The 13,588-nt window shown below is 39.9% G+C and overlaps 1 protein-coding gene across 1 annotated transcript; it reads right to left on the reverse strand.

Annotated features, from left to right (window-relative positions):
• Nucleotides 1–1,306: 1,306 nt before the first annotated feature.
• Nucleotides 1,307–12,067, reverse strand: ABRA (actin binding Rho activating protein). The gene is made up of 2 exons (XM_528210.6): nucleotides 11,330–12,067; nucleotides 1,307–3,338 (listed from the first exon to the last, which is right to left on the reverse strand). Exons 1-2 carry the CDS (start codon nucleotides 11,995–11,997, stop codon nucleotides 2,861–2,863), a joined length of 1,146 nt encoding a protein of 381 aa, XP_528210.1. The 5' UTR covers nucleotides 11,998–12,067; the 3' UTR covers nucleotides 1,307–2,860.
• Between the last annotated feature and the right edge of the window lie 1,521 nt (nucleotides 12,068–13,588).

Genomic DNA, 13,588 nt, shown 5'->3' on the forward strand with positions numbered 1-13,588 from the left:
ATTAAGTAACAGAAATTGACTGTGTACTTCTTATACTAAAAATATAGGTACTGGGAATGAAATTAAAATATTCTAGGAATCCTGGGGGACATCTACATTAAGGGGTCACTTCAGTATGGACTCCATGGTCTCCTGCTCCTCTTATATACCCATTACTTATATACCCATTACTGTTCAGTAATGTAATAGAGAAGTTCCCACTGACAAAATTCTAGTTTACACAGAATTGTTTCTATATCATGTGAGAAACAGCACTGGGTATTCTTACGTTTTATCAGTTAGTAGTGATTAGAAAAAGAAGGAAGTAGAGCTTGGGAAGGGAAAGGAAAAAGCAGAAGGCAAACCAAGAATAGATGCAGCCTCATCTTGCAACACTGTGGGAAGAAGAAAGCCCACGCTCAGAACCTCCCTCCTTGTGGTGTAAGTCGGCAGAGTGATGAGGTGAACTTACACAACTTTAAGTTATGAGATAGAAGGGGTAATAAAGTACAGCACAGAAACCCTCCGAACATCTGATTGAAAGTTTGGAAAAGGAAAATCCTGAAGATTGGGAAATTAGTTGTATATTGCCTGTTATTGGGAATTTAGAATTATCAGAAATAAAATAACATGATTTCATATATTATTTGGTAACTATAAAAATACGAGGACTTTCATTACCTTGTTTGCCACCTGAGTTCTTTTATTTTTTGTTTTAATTTTTTGTCAAAATATCCTAAGTTTTTCCAACTATGGATATTCCTATCATGGAGTTTTTAGGATAATAATATTTTGTTTGAGGAGATATTTTTGGATCCCAATTCAGGAAACATTAAGATGACAAATGGCCTTAAAAATAAATAAAATATTTATCAGAAGAATAATACACAATAAAGAAAAAAGTCTACAAACCACAAGCTAGTATCACAAGACACCTCTTACGATGATATCTGTCTCACAAGGTGCTTGGGAAGATGTGCCTATCACACAGCAGGCGTTTTTATCTAAGGAAAGTAGCTTTCTCACTTTACAGCCAGGCCTTATTCAGAAGAGTGTCAATGTCTTAGAAGCTGTCTGAGAAGAGGCCTTTTACTCCATCCTTACACTCAAACAAATTGAACTTTGAATAATCTATGTCAGTGCCTGCATAACTTAATATTATTTAGAATTGAATATGAGGAGACTCTTGAAACCTTCATCTATTAACACATATTCTACTGATACTATAAGTAACCTAAGTTGCGAACTATAATTTTATTGTATTTCAAACAGAAGAAAGTGTATGTGGAATATAACCTATAAATACTATAAAAACAAGAACAGAAAATACAAGAAAACATCTTTTATTCTTATGCTATTTGTCTTTAACATTTGGCATAGGTTTCACTTGTAATAGAAGTGTGCATCTTACATGAAATCCTACTTAGAAATATTGGTCATTAACTTATAGCTTTATAAATATGGTATGGAAACAAAATACGCATACTTTCTTAAGATACCAGAACCTTCAGTTTGAAAGAGACTCATACATGAAAACAAATATAATTCTTATAGCAGTCTAATACCTATTATTTTGAGGTATCATATTTAGACATTAATTTTTACATTTAACACCAAAGTGCTATACTATCAATGCATTTTAGTAATTTCATTGAATCCAGTAAGAATTGCAATCTCACATTCCATTCCATTTGTTTTTAAGATCACATAGGCACATTAATGTCCAATGATTTTCTCCTTGCCATCATCATTGTATATTTTTTACTTTGGCAGAACTAATATTGCAGTTTTATGACTTAAACATTTCATAAAGTTTTCTTTGTTACAGTATGAGGAACATTAAACTGTCTCAAATCTGTTTTTAATTCACCAATGATTCTATGGGATTTTTCTAATACTGAACATTCCACTTCATAGATTTTCTGTATTTCTCCATTGTTGGAGAAATACATATCATTGCATTGATGTTAATGCAGGCAGCTTGACTCATTATATGCTGACATGTAATGAAACAATAAACTTCTCCAAGAAATCCTACAAAGGCAAGTAAATCTGAATCTCTCACCTCTGCTCTACTTTTAGTGAGGGTGTGCCTTCCTTTGTTGGTACTAAGACAGGAAGTGTCCGTTTTTATGTGATTTGCTCAAATCAAACAAGAGGAAGGTGAACTCTTACTGGAAACCTGTTAGAATCCAAGCCCACAGAGGAACTTCAACAATTTCAGCAACATCTTGACAACTTTTTATATACGTGCTTGTTTTGTAAGTGATGCTATGATATAAACAATAATACAAAGTCAAGCTTCTGAAAAAATTGTAAGTTTAGTTTTACCAAACTTAATGGTATTTTCTTTTTTCCAAATAAAGACACATTATTATATGTTCTACTGATATTTATCTCAAGTCAGCATTCTTCTTAGATGTAATGTTTAATTAAAAATCTATAGTAGTTTCTACAATGACTAGCTAAATATTTTGCCTAAAATATACAAGTGGCTGGGTGCTGTTGCTCATGCCTATAATCCCAGCTACTTGGGAGGCTGAGGTGAGAGGATCACTTGAGGCCAGGAGTTAAAAGACCAGCTTTGGTGACATAAAGAGAATCTGTCTCAAAACAAAAACAAAAACACCCTGTGGAATTTCAACTATTAATACTACTATTATACATTAACATTCTGTGTGCTTTCTGAAATGCTTTGTGCCTTCTCAAAATCTCCAGAATTCCTCATTCTAGATAGAAATAGAATGCCAGAAAGTCGTTTATGTAAAAATTGTTTAATATTTACTAACTTATTACAGAGAGTTTGCATTTTCATTTTACCTACATGAGCATTTAGCATTAAGACCATAGTGGGCCAAATTTGGCTTTTGTTTTTGAAGGTTCACTTGAGTAGCGTAATCACAACATGGTCATCTCGGCCTTGCCATAGCATCTCTCCTTCAAAGTCTACCAGTCCATGTTTCCTGGCACGCATGAGAATGCCCACTACTTTATCTGAAATACGAACGTATCTGTCAAAGAGATCTCCAAAAGTAACCTGGATCTTGCCATCTCGTCTGTGGCGAGCCATTGTGCGGATAATGAAGCACATGTCCATCATTTCCCTGTAGATGTGCTCCTCAGCACGCTTGGCCCTTTCAGCAGTTTTGGTTCCTTCTTTGGGGCGGCCATAGCCCTCATCTCCTTTGTGTAGGCGGGTGGACATGGCCAGCTCGTAATCAAACTCTTCACTGAAAGGATTGAGCTTCTGGGATTGTATGTGTTCATCAGCCCACTGCTGCCATCTCCCTTTCAAGTTGCCCACTGGGCTATATTTCTGTTGGGCTTTGCAGTTGAGTTTCTCTGTAAATCTGTTTACCCTAAAGTAGAGAGAGGGTGAACAATCAAGATTCAGATATGTTAACACCGAGTGTTGTTTTCCCTTTGTACTTCCCACACATATGCATCTTTAATGTAAGTATAATTTTTTCACTACAAAAATAAACACAATATAAAAAATTAGAAATGAAAGAAGAAAAATCATACATAGTCCCACCGTTGTTCTTAGTTTGGTGCATATCCTTCTAGATTGTTTTCTCTATGAATAACTATTTTAAGCATTATAATGATATTAAAATCTATTTTAAGAAAAAAGCTTCCCCACACAAAGTTAATGCAAATGTGTATATCTTTAAGTTGAGTATTGGTAACATTTTAGAACTGAAATCATGTAGGTGTTTTCAGGAATCTAGTTCTTAGAGGACCTCTGAAACCAATTATTTCCCAAAGGTAAGGACTCTACCACTACACATGCAGTTTAATATTTAATCATATATAGATTTTTATATGTGGATTTTTCAGTGAGAGCATATATAGACTAGTATCAATGATGCCACAAACTTCGAAATATGAAGTTGTACAGATAGAAAACACTAGCTAGCAATAGTAACATTTACTGAACACTATGTACTGGCATTCTTCTAAATGCTTTATTAATATTCCCCACGACCATTTCCTGAGATAGGTACTACTATTCCTACTTCACAAATGAGGAAACTGAGGCCAGAGAGATTAAGTAACTTCTTAAAGTCACAAAACTGTTAAGTGGTAGAACTAGACTTTGAACCAAAGTTAAGCTGGCTCCAGAGCCTGTCTATAACTGTGAAATACTGCCCTAAATAGGTGACGTTGCAGGATTCAAACGCAAGACTGCCTTAGATCAAGGTCAATGCTCTTTCTACTATGTAGTGATGCCACTCAGCAGGCCCATACAGTGTCTAATAAAGGAATAAGTTGCATTTTAAATGTGTATATCTTTGGAATTCAGAATGCATTTTCTATTAAAAAACCAACTCTGGAAAGTGTAGACTAGTGGTATCATGAGGATGCCAGCCTAATATTAGGATGGGGCAGCAAACTAACACAGGAACAGAAAACCAAACACCACATGTTCTCACCTGTAAGTGGGAGCTGATCTATGAGAACACATGGACACAGGGAGGGGAACAACACACACCGGGGCCTGTTGGGGGTCAGGGGGAGGGAGAGCATCAGGATAAATAGCTAATGCATGTGGGGCTTAATACCTAGGTGACAGGTTGATAGGTGCAGCAAGCCACTATGGCACACATTTTTCTATGCAACAAACTTGCACATCCTATCCTGCACATGTATCCCAGAACTCAAAAAGACGTCCCTGCCATTTCTCTATCTCCAATTGCCTCGATTTTTTCCCTAGGTCTCTAACTTAACAGTTAAAACACGAACTCTTGAACTATCTAAAAGAGAGTTGTACTCCTAACCATCACAAGCGTCCCACCCTCCCTTTTTCTCCCCAGTAACAAGTGGCCTCATGCCTGGAAGCATTGGGATTGCAGATGTTCAAGTGGTGCTGAAAGTACTTGTGTGAATGGCATGCCTGAGCTATCCCAGCTCTCACAATTTACTATTCAAAACCCAGGAACCAATCAGATTTGGGTATCCCTCACCATCCAAACTCACTTCCCGGAATCTGGTTACCCAAAGGCTGGAACCAAACATGTGGACCGGGAGGAATACATACATTAACATTGTTTTCAAAAAAGAAATGACATCCACTAGATGGCGAACTTTCATCAATTCTTATGCTTGGTGTTTCCCAAAGTCCTGCGCTTGCTGTATCGTTTCATAGCACAATAGAATTGGAATTGGAAATACTCCTACATATAACACTACTATCCTTTATACACATGGATAACAGTGTATGACAAAGTTAATTAGTAAAAGCACACAAAAACCATATACACAATTATTACAACTTTATAAAATATATGTGTGAAAAAGTGCTAGGAGCTCACCAGGCTGAAGTGTAATGGATTTCCCTCAGCCCTCCTTGTCAGTTGATTCCCTGCCTCTCCATCGACTTTTCCTGTTCAGCTGCCCTCAGTGTGGGCTGCTCAATCTCATTATCAAAAGAGAGCAAATACCTTGTCCCTTGTGAGCCATGCTAATCAATGACTGATCACCATGTTGATCAAAGGCATATTCTTCAATATCAAGCCCAAGGCCATCTTAGCAGAGCATAAATTTCATGCCAGACTTAACAGCTGAGGTGTCCTGCCAGAGAAGAGGCTTGAAGTATCTCAAATGAAAGTGAATAGTGTGATTTATTAACTCATACTTTGTCTCCTGAGCACCAACTGTAGTTCTGCCCTATTGTATAAATCCTAATGCATCCTGGCTTTAAACAGTTTTTGAGCACGTTTACATCCCTCCCATGCTTTGAAGTATTTATTTGTGATACTTACTGTGTGCCAGGCACTTTTTAAGGTACTTATTGGATATTTTATAATGAAAATAAAGTAATATAAATTTGGGTTTATGGTACAATCACAACTCTGTAAAATGTATAAGCACTAGGCTGAAGAATTTAATAACATTTGCACAATTGAAAGTAATTATGTCGGTATCCAGATAGCAGTTGGTTCTTTTCACTTTTCAAAATTCTCTTATATGTTGGTATTATACTGATTTTGTAACAAAGAAAGCAAAAAATAGGTAAATACTCAAATTTGCATCCAGAGGTAATTTGTTTAAACTGTACGTTATATGGGTCTCCGATTCTTTGATGTAGCCTTTTTTTCTTCTAATTTTTAATTAGGAACTTAGTTTCCCTAAATGTTGAAACTTAGTGTCATTTGGGATAACAGCTGGGATTGGTGTGTGCCAATAAATCTGTGAAGAGCTTCTAGGCCAGGCACAGTGGCTCACACCTGTAATCCCAGCACTTGGGGAGGGTGAAGTGGGCAGATCACTTGAGGCCAGGAGTTCGAGATTAGCCTGGCTATCATGGTGAAACCCCATCTCTACTAAAAATACAAAATTAGCTGGCATAGTGGCGCATGCCTATGGTCCCAGCTACTCAGGAGGCTGAGGCAGGAGAATCTCTTGAATCTGTTAGGCAGAGATTGCAGTGAGCCGAGATGGTGTAACTACACTGCACTCCAGGCTGGGTGACAGAGACTCTATTAAAAACAAACAAACAAGACTGTAAAGAGCTTCTAAAAGAAACACCATTTAAATATTAATGTCTATTTGTTATATTGTCAAATTGTAATGCCCTCTAATTGGAGAGAAGAACACCAAAGAAAGTTGGTCCCATAAGGAAGAATTAGAAAATAGGGCTAGGAAAAAAAAGAAGGAAATTCATCCTAATGAGCATCTAATTTTCTCTATTTTATAAACATTCTGTATTGTTTTTATATCTCCAATTTTTAAAAGGTCAAAGTGTATTTGGTTTAACTCAGGGTTAGAAAGTCTTATATACTGAATTTTTTTTTTTTGGTCGTAAGTACTATAAATATAAGAATCGATACCAGATTATGCTTTTTTAAAAAATTTCAGGGAAAAATGTGAATGATACTTTAGATTGAACTTTAGAAAGATAACCTAGCATAAATTGAAAGAAAGCAAAGCAATATTTAAAGGCTAACATTTCACCCGTATTTTACAACAGCAGTCCTAAATCCAGACCCACCTTCTCAGTTTCTTCATTATTAGTAAAAAAACTTTCTTATAGTCAATCAAAAATATAAATTAGCCAGGCCTGGTGGCACGTGTCTATAGTCCCAGCTACACTGAAAACACTGGCACTGAAAACATTTCCTGGTGGTTGCCCTTCACTTGAATCACCAGCTTCAAAATGCATGGGACGCCTAAAGGCATGATTTTCTCTTCTGTCTCCGATCTGTATGGAGAAAGTGAAAATGGGCTCTCACTGCCAACTCCATAGATCTTCCTGTAGAGGGAGTATTTCTCCTCCTCATGCAGGCACCCTCCTCTGTCAGTAAAGCAAAGAATCTCTGCTACCCTTTCCAACTTCTAGGAGAAATGCTGCATTGGTTTGCTTGTCCTTCCCTACAGACAGTTTAGCCCATTTGATTACTGAGAGCGTGACATCAAGAGGGGCACATTTATCAGAAGCAGAGTGACAGCATTCAAAAGGCAATATGAACATTTCTGCTCAGCAGTTTTGCTGTCTGTCATTTTCAGCTTCGTTTGAGAGCCAGGCCTGTGATTCTCCTTGCAGATTGAACTGTCTTCAGAGTCTATTGAAAGGGTTTGCGGCCCTAGAATTGGGCATAGGCAGAAGGACAGCATAATTTTGCCTTTGTTTCTTGTGAGATCTTTCAATACATTTGCACCAAAACCCTGAACTTTGGGAGTCATTAGGATTTCACTAATTAAGCCCACATTTTGATCTCCATTTTGTTCCTTAAGTCTGTTCTCTACTAAGAGGGACAGTCTAGCATAGTGGTTAAGAACACAAGTGCTGGCATCAGCCTTCCCAACTTCATCCCTTCCTCGTTCTGTGACTTGGATTATATGTTTCTTAATGTCTCTGTGTGTCAGTTTCCCTATTTACAAAATGGCAGCCTCCTGCTCAACTGCTATTATTTTCACTGAATTAAACATGGAGGACAGGATGGATAAGTGATTGGTACTTTAATCTTGCACCTTTATGAGAGAGAGATCTAATTTCTTTTGTCTAAAGGAACTGGATTGAACAAGTCACATACGATCAAAAGACTGAATATTTTTAAAGCAAGACAAAATATGAACCATTTTCATAGTAAAACTCCAGTCAGAAGAACCACTGTTGGTAAAGAATTTATCTACTTTTTTCACAGTTGATCTGTTTCTACTATCCATGGAACATCTTAACCACCAAGAAACTTTCTTTCCACCTAAACATCTGTGATACATAATTGTCTCCTTATTGGCAGATACACGGAGAGAAGGGTGCCTATAATTAAAAATAAGTGGACAAAAAGGCTTTCCAAATTGGCTTAGTAATGCTGCTTTCATTTCTCAAGCAATATTTGAGAGTATCACTGGGCAAAAATTCCCATGAGGCTTCTGCTGAAGTTTCCTGAGCACAGCTAGGATTACCACTGGAATTAAGAGCTGCTGTTGCTGCATATAACATTCTGGTATCCTATGTACTCTAAGACAGAGGGAAAGGAACCAAAAAAGGAAAGAAGAGATTTAACCACCACTACTACTCTGAACCTGCAGAGCCAAGCTCCTAGCATCTTGAAGGGCTGGGATCACCAAGCCTGGCTTCCTGTATTATGATGAGTACAATTTACTAATGAGGTCCCCTGAGTCTATCACTTTACATAGCTAATATAAAAATAACCCCGTGAGATATGAGTTATCACATCTCTTTTTTAGATAAGGACCGAGAGACTCAGGATTACCAAAGTAACCATGATTCAAATCTAATTATCTCTTATTCCAAGCGTAGGCATTTCAACACATTAAGAAGGTGCCCATGTGCCAGCTTGATTTGGGGAACCCCAAGATGGGTCCTGTATCCCACTCCCCACTTTTAGGTGAGACAGTTTACTCAGAGCCAGAATGACTGAGTTCAAATTTCATGGGCTGTAAAATCTCATACAAATTCCCTAATATTTCTTCATCTCCTTTCTCCATCTATCAAAGAGGGATGATGATTATAACCTATCATATGAGGATATTGTGGGATTAAATAAATAAATACATGAAAAGTGCTTAGACAAGTGCCAAAGAATGTCTAGCTCTACTATGCATTCAAGATCGGTCCCAGCTGTCACCTCCTTACTTCTAGTTAATTTAAAATGTGCTGAGAGAAAGATCTTGTCATTGTGCCCCCTCAGTCTTTATTCTTTTGGACCCCGTTATTCCATTTCTAGCACACATGTCCCAAGATCCAAAAGGCCAGAGTTTGGAATATGGTTTCTCATGTTCGGATAGCATAGTTACTTCTGATCATGAACTCCTACATTAAGCACAAATCCAGACCTTTGAATGCATCCTCAAGACACTGCATGAAGGTTGGAACCATGTCTGGTTTTAAAACATTGCATTTGGAGTAGGGCACGTCTTAGCTTTGTCACTAATTTGCTGGGCAAACTTCCCCTCTGAGCTTTGGTGTTCTTATCCCTGAAATGAGTGAATAGCTACTCAAAGGATTATGAGAAGTGAAGCGACAAAGCATTTAAACACCTACAGCACACACTGAACACGTGACAGATTATTGTAATTACCCATTTGCCATTTTATTTTTCTTGAGAGCTGGCAGTGTAGTAGTTCTAATTCTTTCAAAACACCTTTACAGTCTCAAACTGTAAGACAGCTCTTTAGGCCGCGTGTGGTGGCTCGTGCATCCCAGGACTTTGGGAGGCCGAGGTGGGTGGATCACCTGAGGTCAGGAGTTCGAGACCAGCCTGGCTAACATGGTGAAACCCCATCTCTACTAAAAATACAAAAATTAGCTGGGCGTGGTGGTGTGCACCTGTAATCCCAGCTATTCAGGAGGCTGAGGCAGGAGAATCACTTGAACTCAGGAGATGGAAGTTGCAGTGAGCCGAGGTCGTGCCACTGTACTCCAGCCTGGGCAACAGAGTGAGACTTCATCTCAAAAAAAAAAAAAAAAGGAACAGCTTTTTGTCAAATTAGGTAACAATTTTTTTCTTTATTTTCTTATTGTTTCATAAGACTTGAAAAACACACTTGCACATCAAACTGTCCCCAAAGGGAGTCAGTCTATAAATGTAATGACATCAGACATTTTTCTTATATTTTGATACCCTGGCATTGTGGAATAAGAAATCCTGACTTTCTACCATGTGGAGTTACTGTCTTGAAATAAAGCACGTGTTTCTTGTCTATATAAATGTTTCAGTTTTAGTAAATGTGTATGTGAGTGTATGTATGTGTATTTACCATCTAGATATTTTAATTATTGCTGTATTTGTTTACAAATAGGACAAACTGTTTTTGAAAATTTGAAAAGTTGCAAAGTAACCAAATCTATGTGAATAATAATAGTTTTCGTGTATTGAGCATATGTGACAAGCTCTGTGTTTGGTAGCCCTAATCTCATTTACGTTTCCCAATACAATAGAACTTCTCCCAAAAGCTTACTGTTGCTGTCATTTTACAAATGAGGAAATCTGCTTTTTTTATTTTTTATGTGAAACAGAGTCTTGCTCTGTTGCCCAGGCTGGAGTACAGTGGCATGATCTTGGCTCACTCTGACATCAGCCTCCTGGGTTAAAGCCATTCTCATGCCTCAGCCTCCCGGGTAGCTGGGATTACAGATGCACAACACTGTGCCTAGCTATTTTTGTGTGTTTTTTGGTAGATATGGGGTTTCACCAATGTTGGTCAGGCTGGTCTCAAACTCCTGGCCTCAAGTGATCCGCCCTCCTCAGCCTCCCAAAGTGCTGAGATTACAGGCTGAGCCACTGCACCCAGCTGATGAAATCACCTTTAAAAATGACTAGTTAGGGGCAGAACTAGGATTTGAACTTGGGTCTGTCTGACTTCATTCAGAGCCTGCTTTCAAATTAGACAGCAGCATCCACCTGTTTAGAGTCAGAGATTTGTATTCCATGGGTGTTATTGAAGCAGACGTATCTCCTGATAATAGCATAGACATTTGGGACAAGGTAAAAGTTTCCCCAATGAGTCTATCAGAAACCACTCTTATCTCTAAAGAAATAAGCCAATTTGTTACTCATTATAGAACTGACTTAAAGAATTCACGCAAAACAGGCTTCCCTCTCTGATGGCTTCATCTTTGTTGAGGCTAAGACTTGAGTGTTCAGTTCAAAACAAAAACGAGAAACAAAATAGCGCAGGCCCTGACCAAAAGGTCCATGTCTAAGGTTGGCAGTGACCTTCAGCCCAGGGACATCCCTCCTCTGCAGTACTCACTGCCTGTCCAGTCTTTGAGATTCTCACTGTAACCCTGGCAGGACTTCATCTGCTGCCTGGATTCCCAGACTTGGTTGTGGCTCAGTAGTGATCCTGACACAAGGAGTGGGAGAATGCATTCACTTACTGGGAGGGCAAGGGGCGCTTGATCCTGACCACAGCCACCTGCACTCCATCCTGCTCGGGCCTCTCCTCAGCCTCTCCTCCATAGCCGCTGTCCTCTGTGTCTACGCTGTCACTCCTCCATGTGGGCTCCTCCTGCTCCATCACTCTCCAGCCCTTGGTTAGCTCAGACACCAGGTTGGCACATTTTCTCCTCCGCGTTGGGGAGCCGTGGCTGTGGAGGATTCTGTCAATGTCATTCTCTGGCTGCCCAGGTTCAGGCACACCAGCATCCCTCTCGTACCTGTGGCTGAGGTGGCTCATGTCCCCTCCTCTCTCATAAGTCTTGCTGACCACCGTTTTGGACACCTCTTTCTTTTTGATGTGAGAAACCTCAGGCGCTTTCTCTGAGCTTTGTCCATCTCCATGTTCTTCTGGCAGGCGGGGTGGCGACTTTGGGGCACTCTGAGCTTTCTGGTGTGAAGTAGGGGATGTGATTGGTTTAGGAGCTTGAGGTGAGTCCTGGGTCCCTCCCGGCAGCCAGCCTGTAGGCTCCTGGGCCTGCCTGATGCTGTTCTCATTCGCCCACTGCTGCCAACCTCGGGCCAAGCTGATGACCAGGGTGGCTGTGCGTATCTTCCGGAGGGCACTCTTGGCTGGGCCCTCCCCGCTTTCCTTTTCGCCCGGAGCCATGCTGCCCACCTGTCTTTTCTCTGCTGATAGCCTGGACACTGGCTAAAATGAGTGTGGTCCAGTGGAGTGCCTGGGATTTAAATAGAAGCAGGGTGCGGGGTGGGAAGGAGAGCTTAGTGACGATGGAAACTATGTGAAGCATTTCTTGCCAAGATGTGGCACCTTTGCCCTGATGGTGTTCTTTTTATAAATCATGACAGCTCCAGTTTCATCACGGCAGAGGGACATCTCTGCTGGTAAGGAACAGTGATATGCTCATTCTCTTCTCCAAGTGCCAGAGTGGAAATTACTAGATCAAGTCATGTGCTCAGCCTTACGTTTGTCTGACCTTAATATGGTCCTACCATTTATAGGTGCATACATATTATCCAGGGAACATTATAGGATTGTTCCCACTTAAACCCCAGCAGCCCTCAGTACAGCTCCTAATTAGTTCCACTTTATAGCTAAGTAAAATAAAATCTAACTTCCTGCAGCTAATAAAATATGAGATTCAAATCCATCTCTGTGTAATTCAAAGCTTGTGCCTCCTTTTATTCCAGTTATCAAAGATCCTAAGTTGCCTTTTTCTTTTTCATTCAACTCCATTAGAAATAGACCTTAGAAAATCAACTCATCCAATCTTCATTTTCCAGATGAGAAAATTGAAGCCCAGATACGAGAAAGACCAAAGTCCAGATAGTCAAAGACTAATTACTTTCTAGTCCCAACTTTGAACTATTGTATAGATAACTCATATTAAAATGCAAAAAGGGAGTCAAAATTTTGGTCCAATCATTAAAAAATGTTTTTAAAACCTGTATACACATTGGATTTTAGAAATTATTATTGGAGGCCGGGCGAGGTGGCTCACGCCTGTAATCCCAGCACTTTGGGAGGCCGAGGCGGGCAGATCACGAGGTCAGGAGATCGAGACCATCCTGGCTAACATGGCGAAACCCCGTCTCTACTAAAAATACAAAAAATTAGCCGGGCGTAGTGGCGGGCGCCTGTAGTTCCAGCTACTCCAGAGGCTGAGGCAGAAGAATCCTGTGAACCCGGGAGGCGGAGCTTGCAGTGAGCGGAGATCGAGCCACTGCACTCCAGCCTGGGTGACGAACAAGACTCCGTCTCAAAAACAAAAAGAAAGAAATTATTGTTGGAATACATATTTTGAAATACTTTGTTTGAAAAGATCATCTAAGGACAGAATTCTAAGGACAGAATAAATGAAAGCTATCGGTAGCTCACTTCTTATCCCTATCCCGCCTACCCTTACCGTTTGGTTTGTGGTTGTTGTTTTGTTTTGTTTTTTGAGATAAGGTCTTGCTGTGTCCCCAGGCTGGAGTGCAGTGGTGTGATGATGGCTCACTGCAGCCTTGACCTCCTGTGCTCAATCAGTCCTCCTGCCTCAGTCTCCCAAGCAGCTGGGAATACAGGCATGAGCCACCATGCCTAGCTAATTGTTTTTGTTTTTGTTTTATATAGACGGGGTCTCGCTATGTTGCCCAGGCTGGTCTTAAACTCCTGAGATTGTGCAGTCTTCCCACCTTGGCCTCCCAAAGTGCTGGGATGACAGATGTGAGCCCCCACGTCTGGCCCCCTTTGTTTT

This window comes from Pan troglodytes, chromosome 7 (assembly GCF_028858775.2).
Source record: "Pan troglodytes isolate AG18354 chromosome 7, NHGRI_mPanTro3-v2.0_pri, whole genome shotgun sequence".
NCBI lineage: Eukaryota > Metazoa > Chordata > Mammalia > Primates > Hominidae > Pan > Pan troglodytes.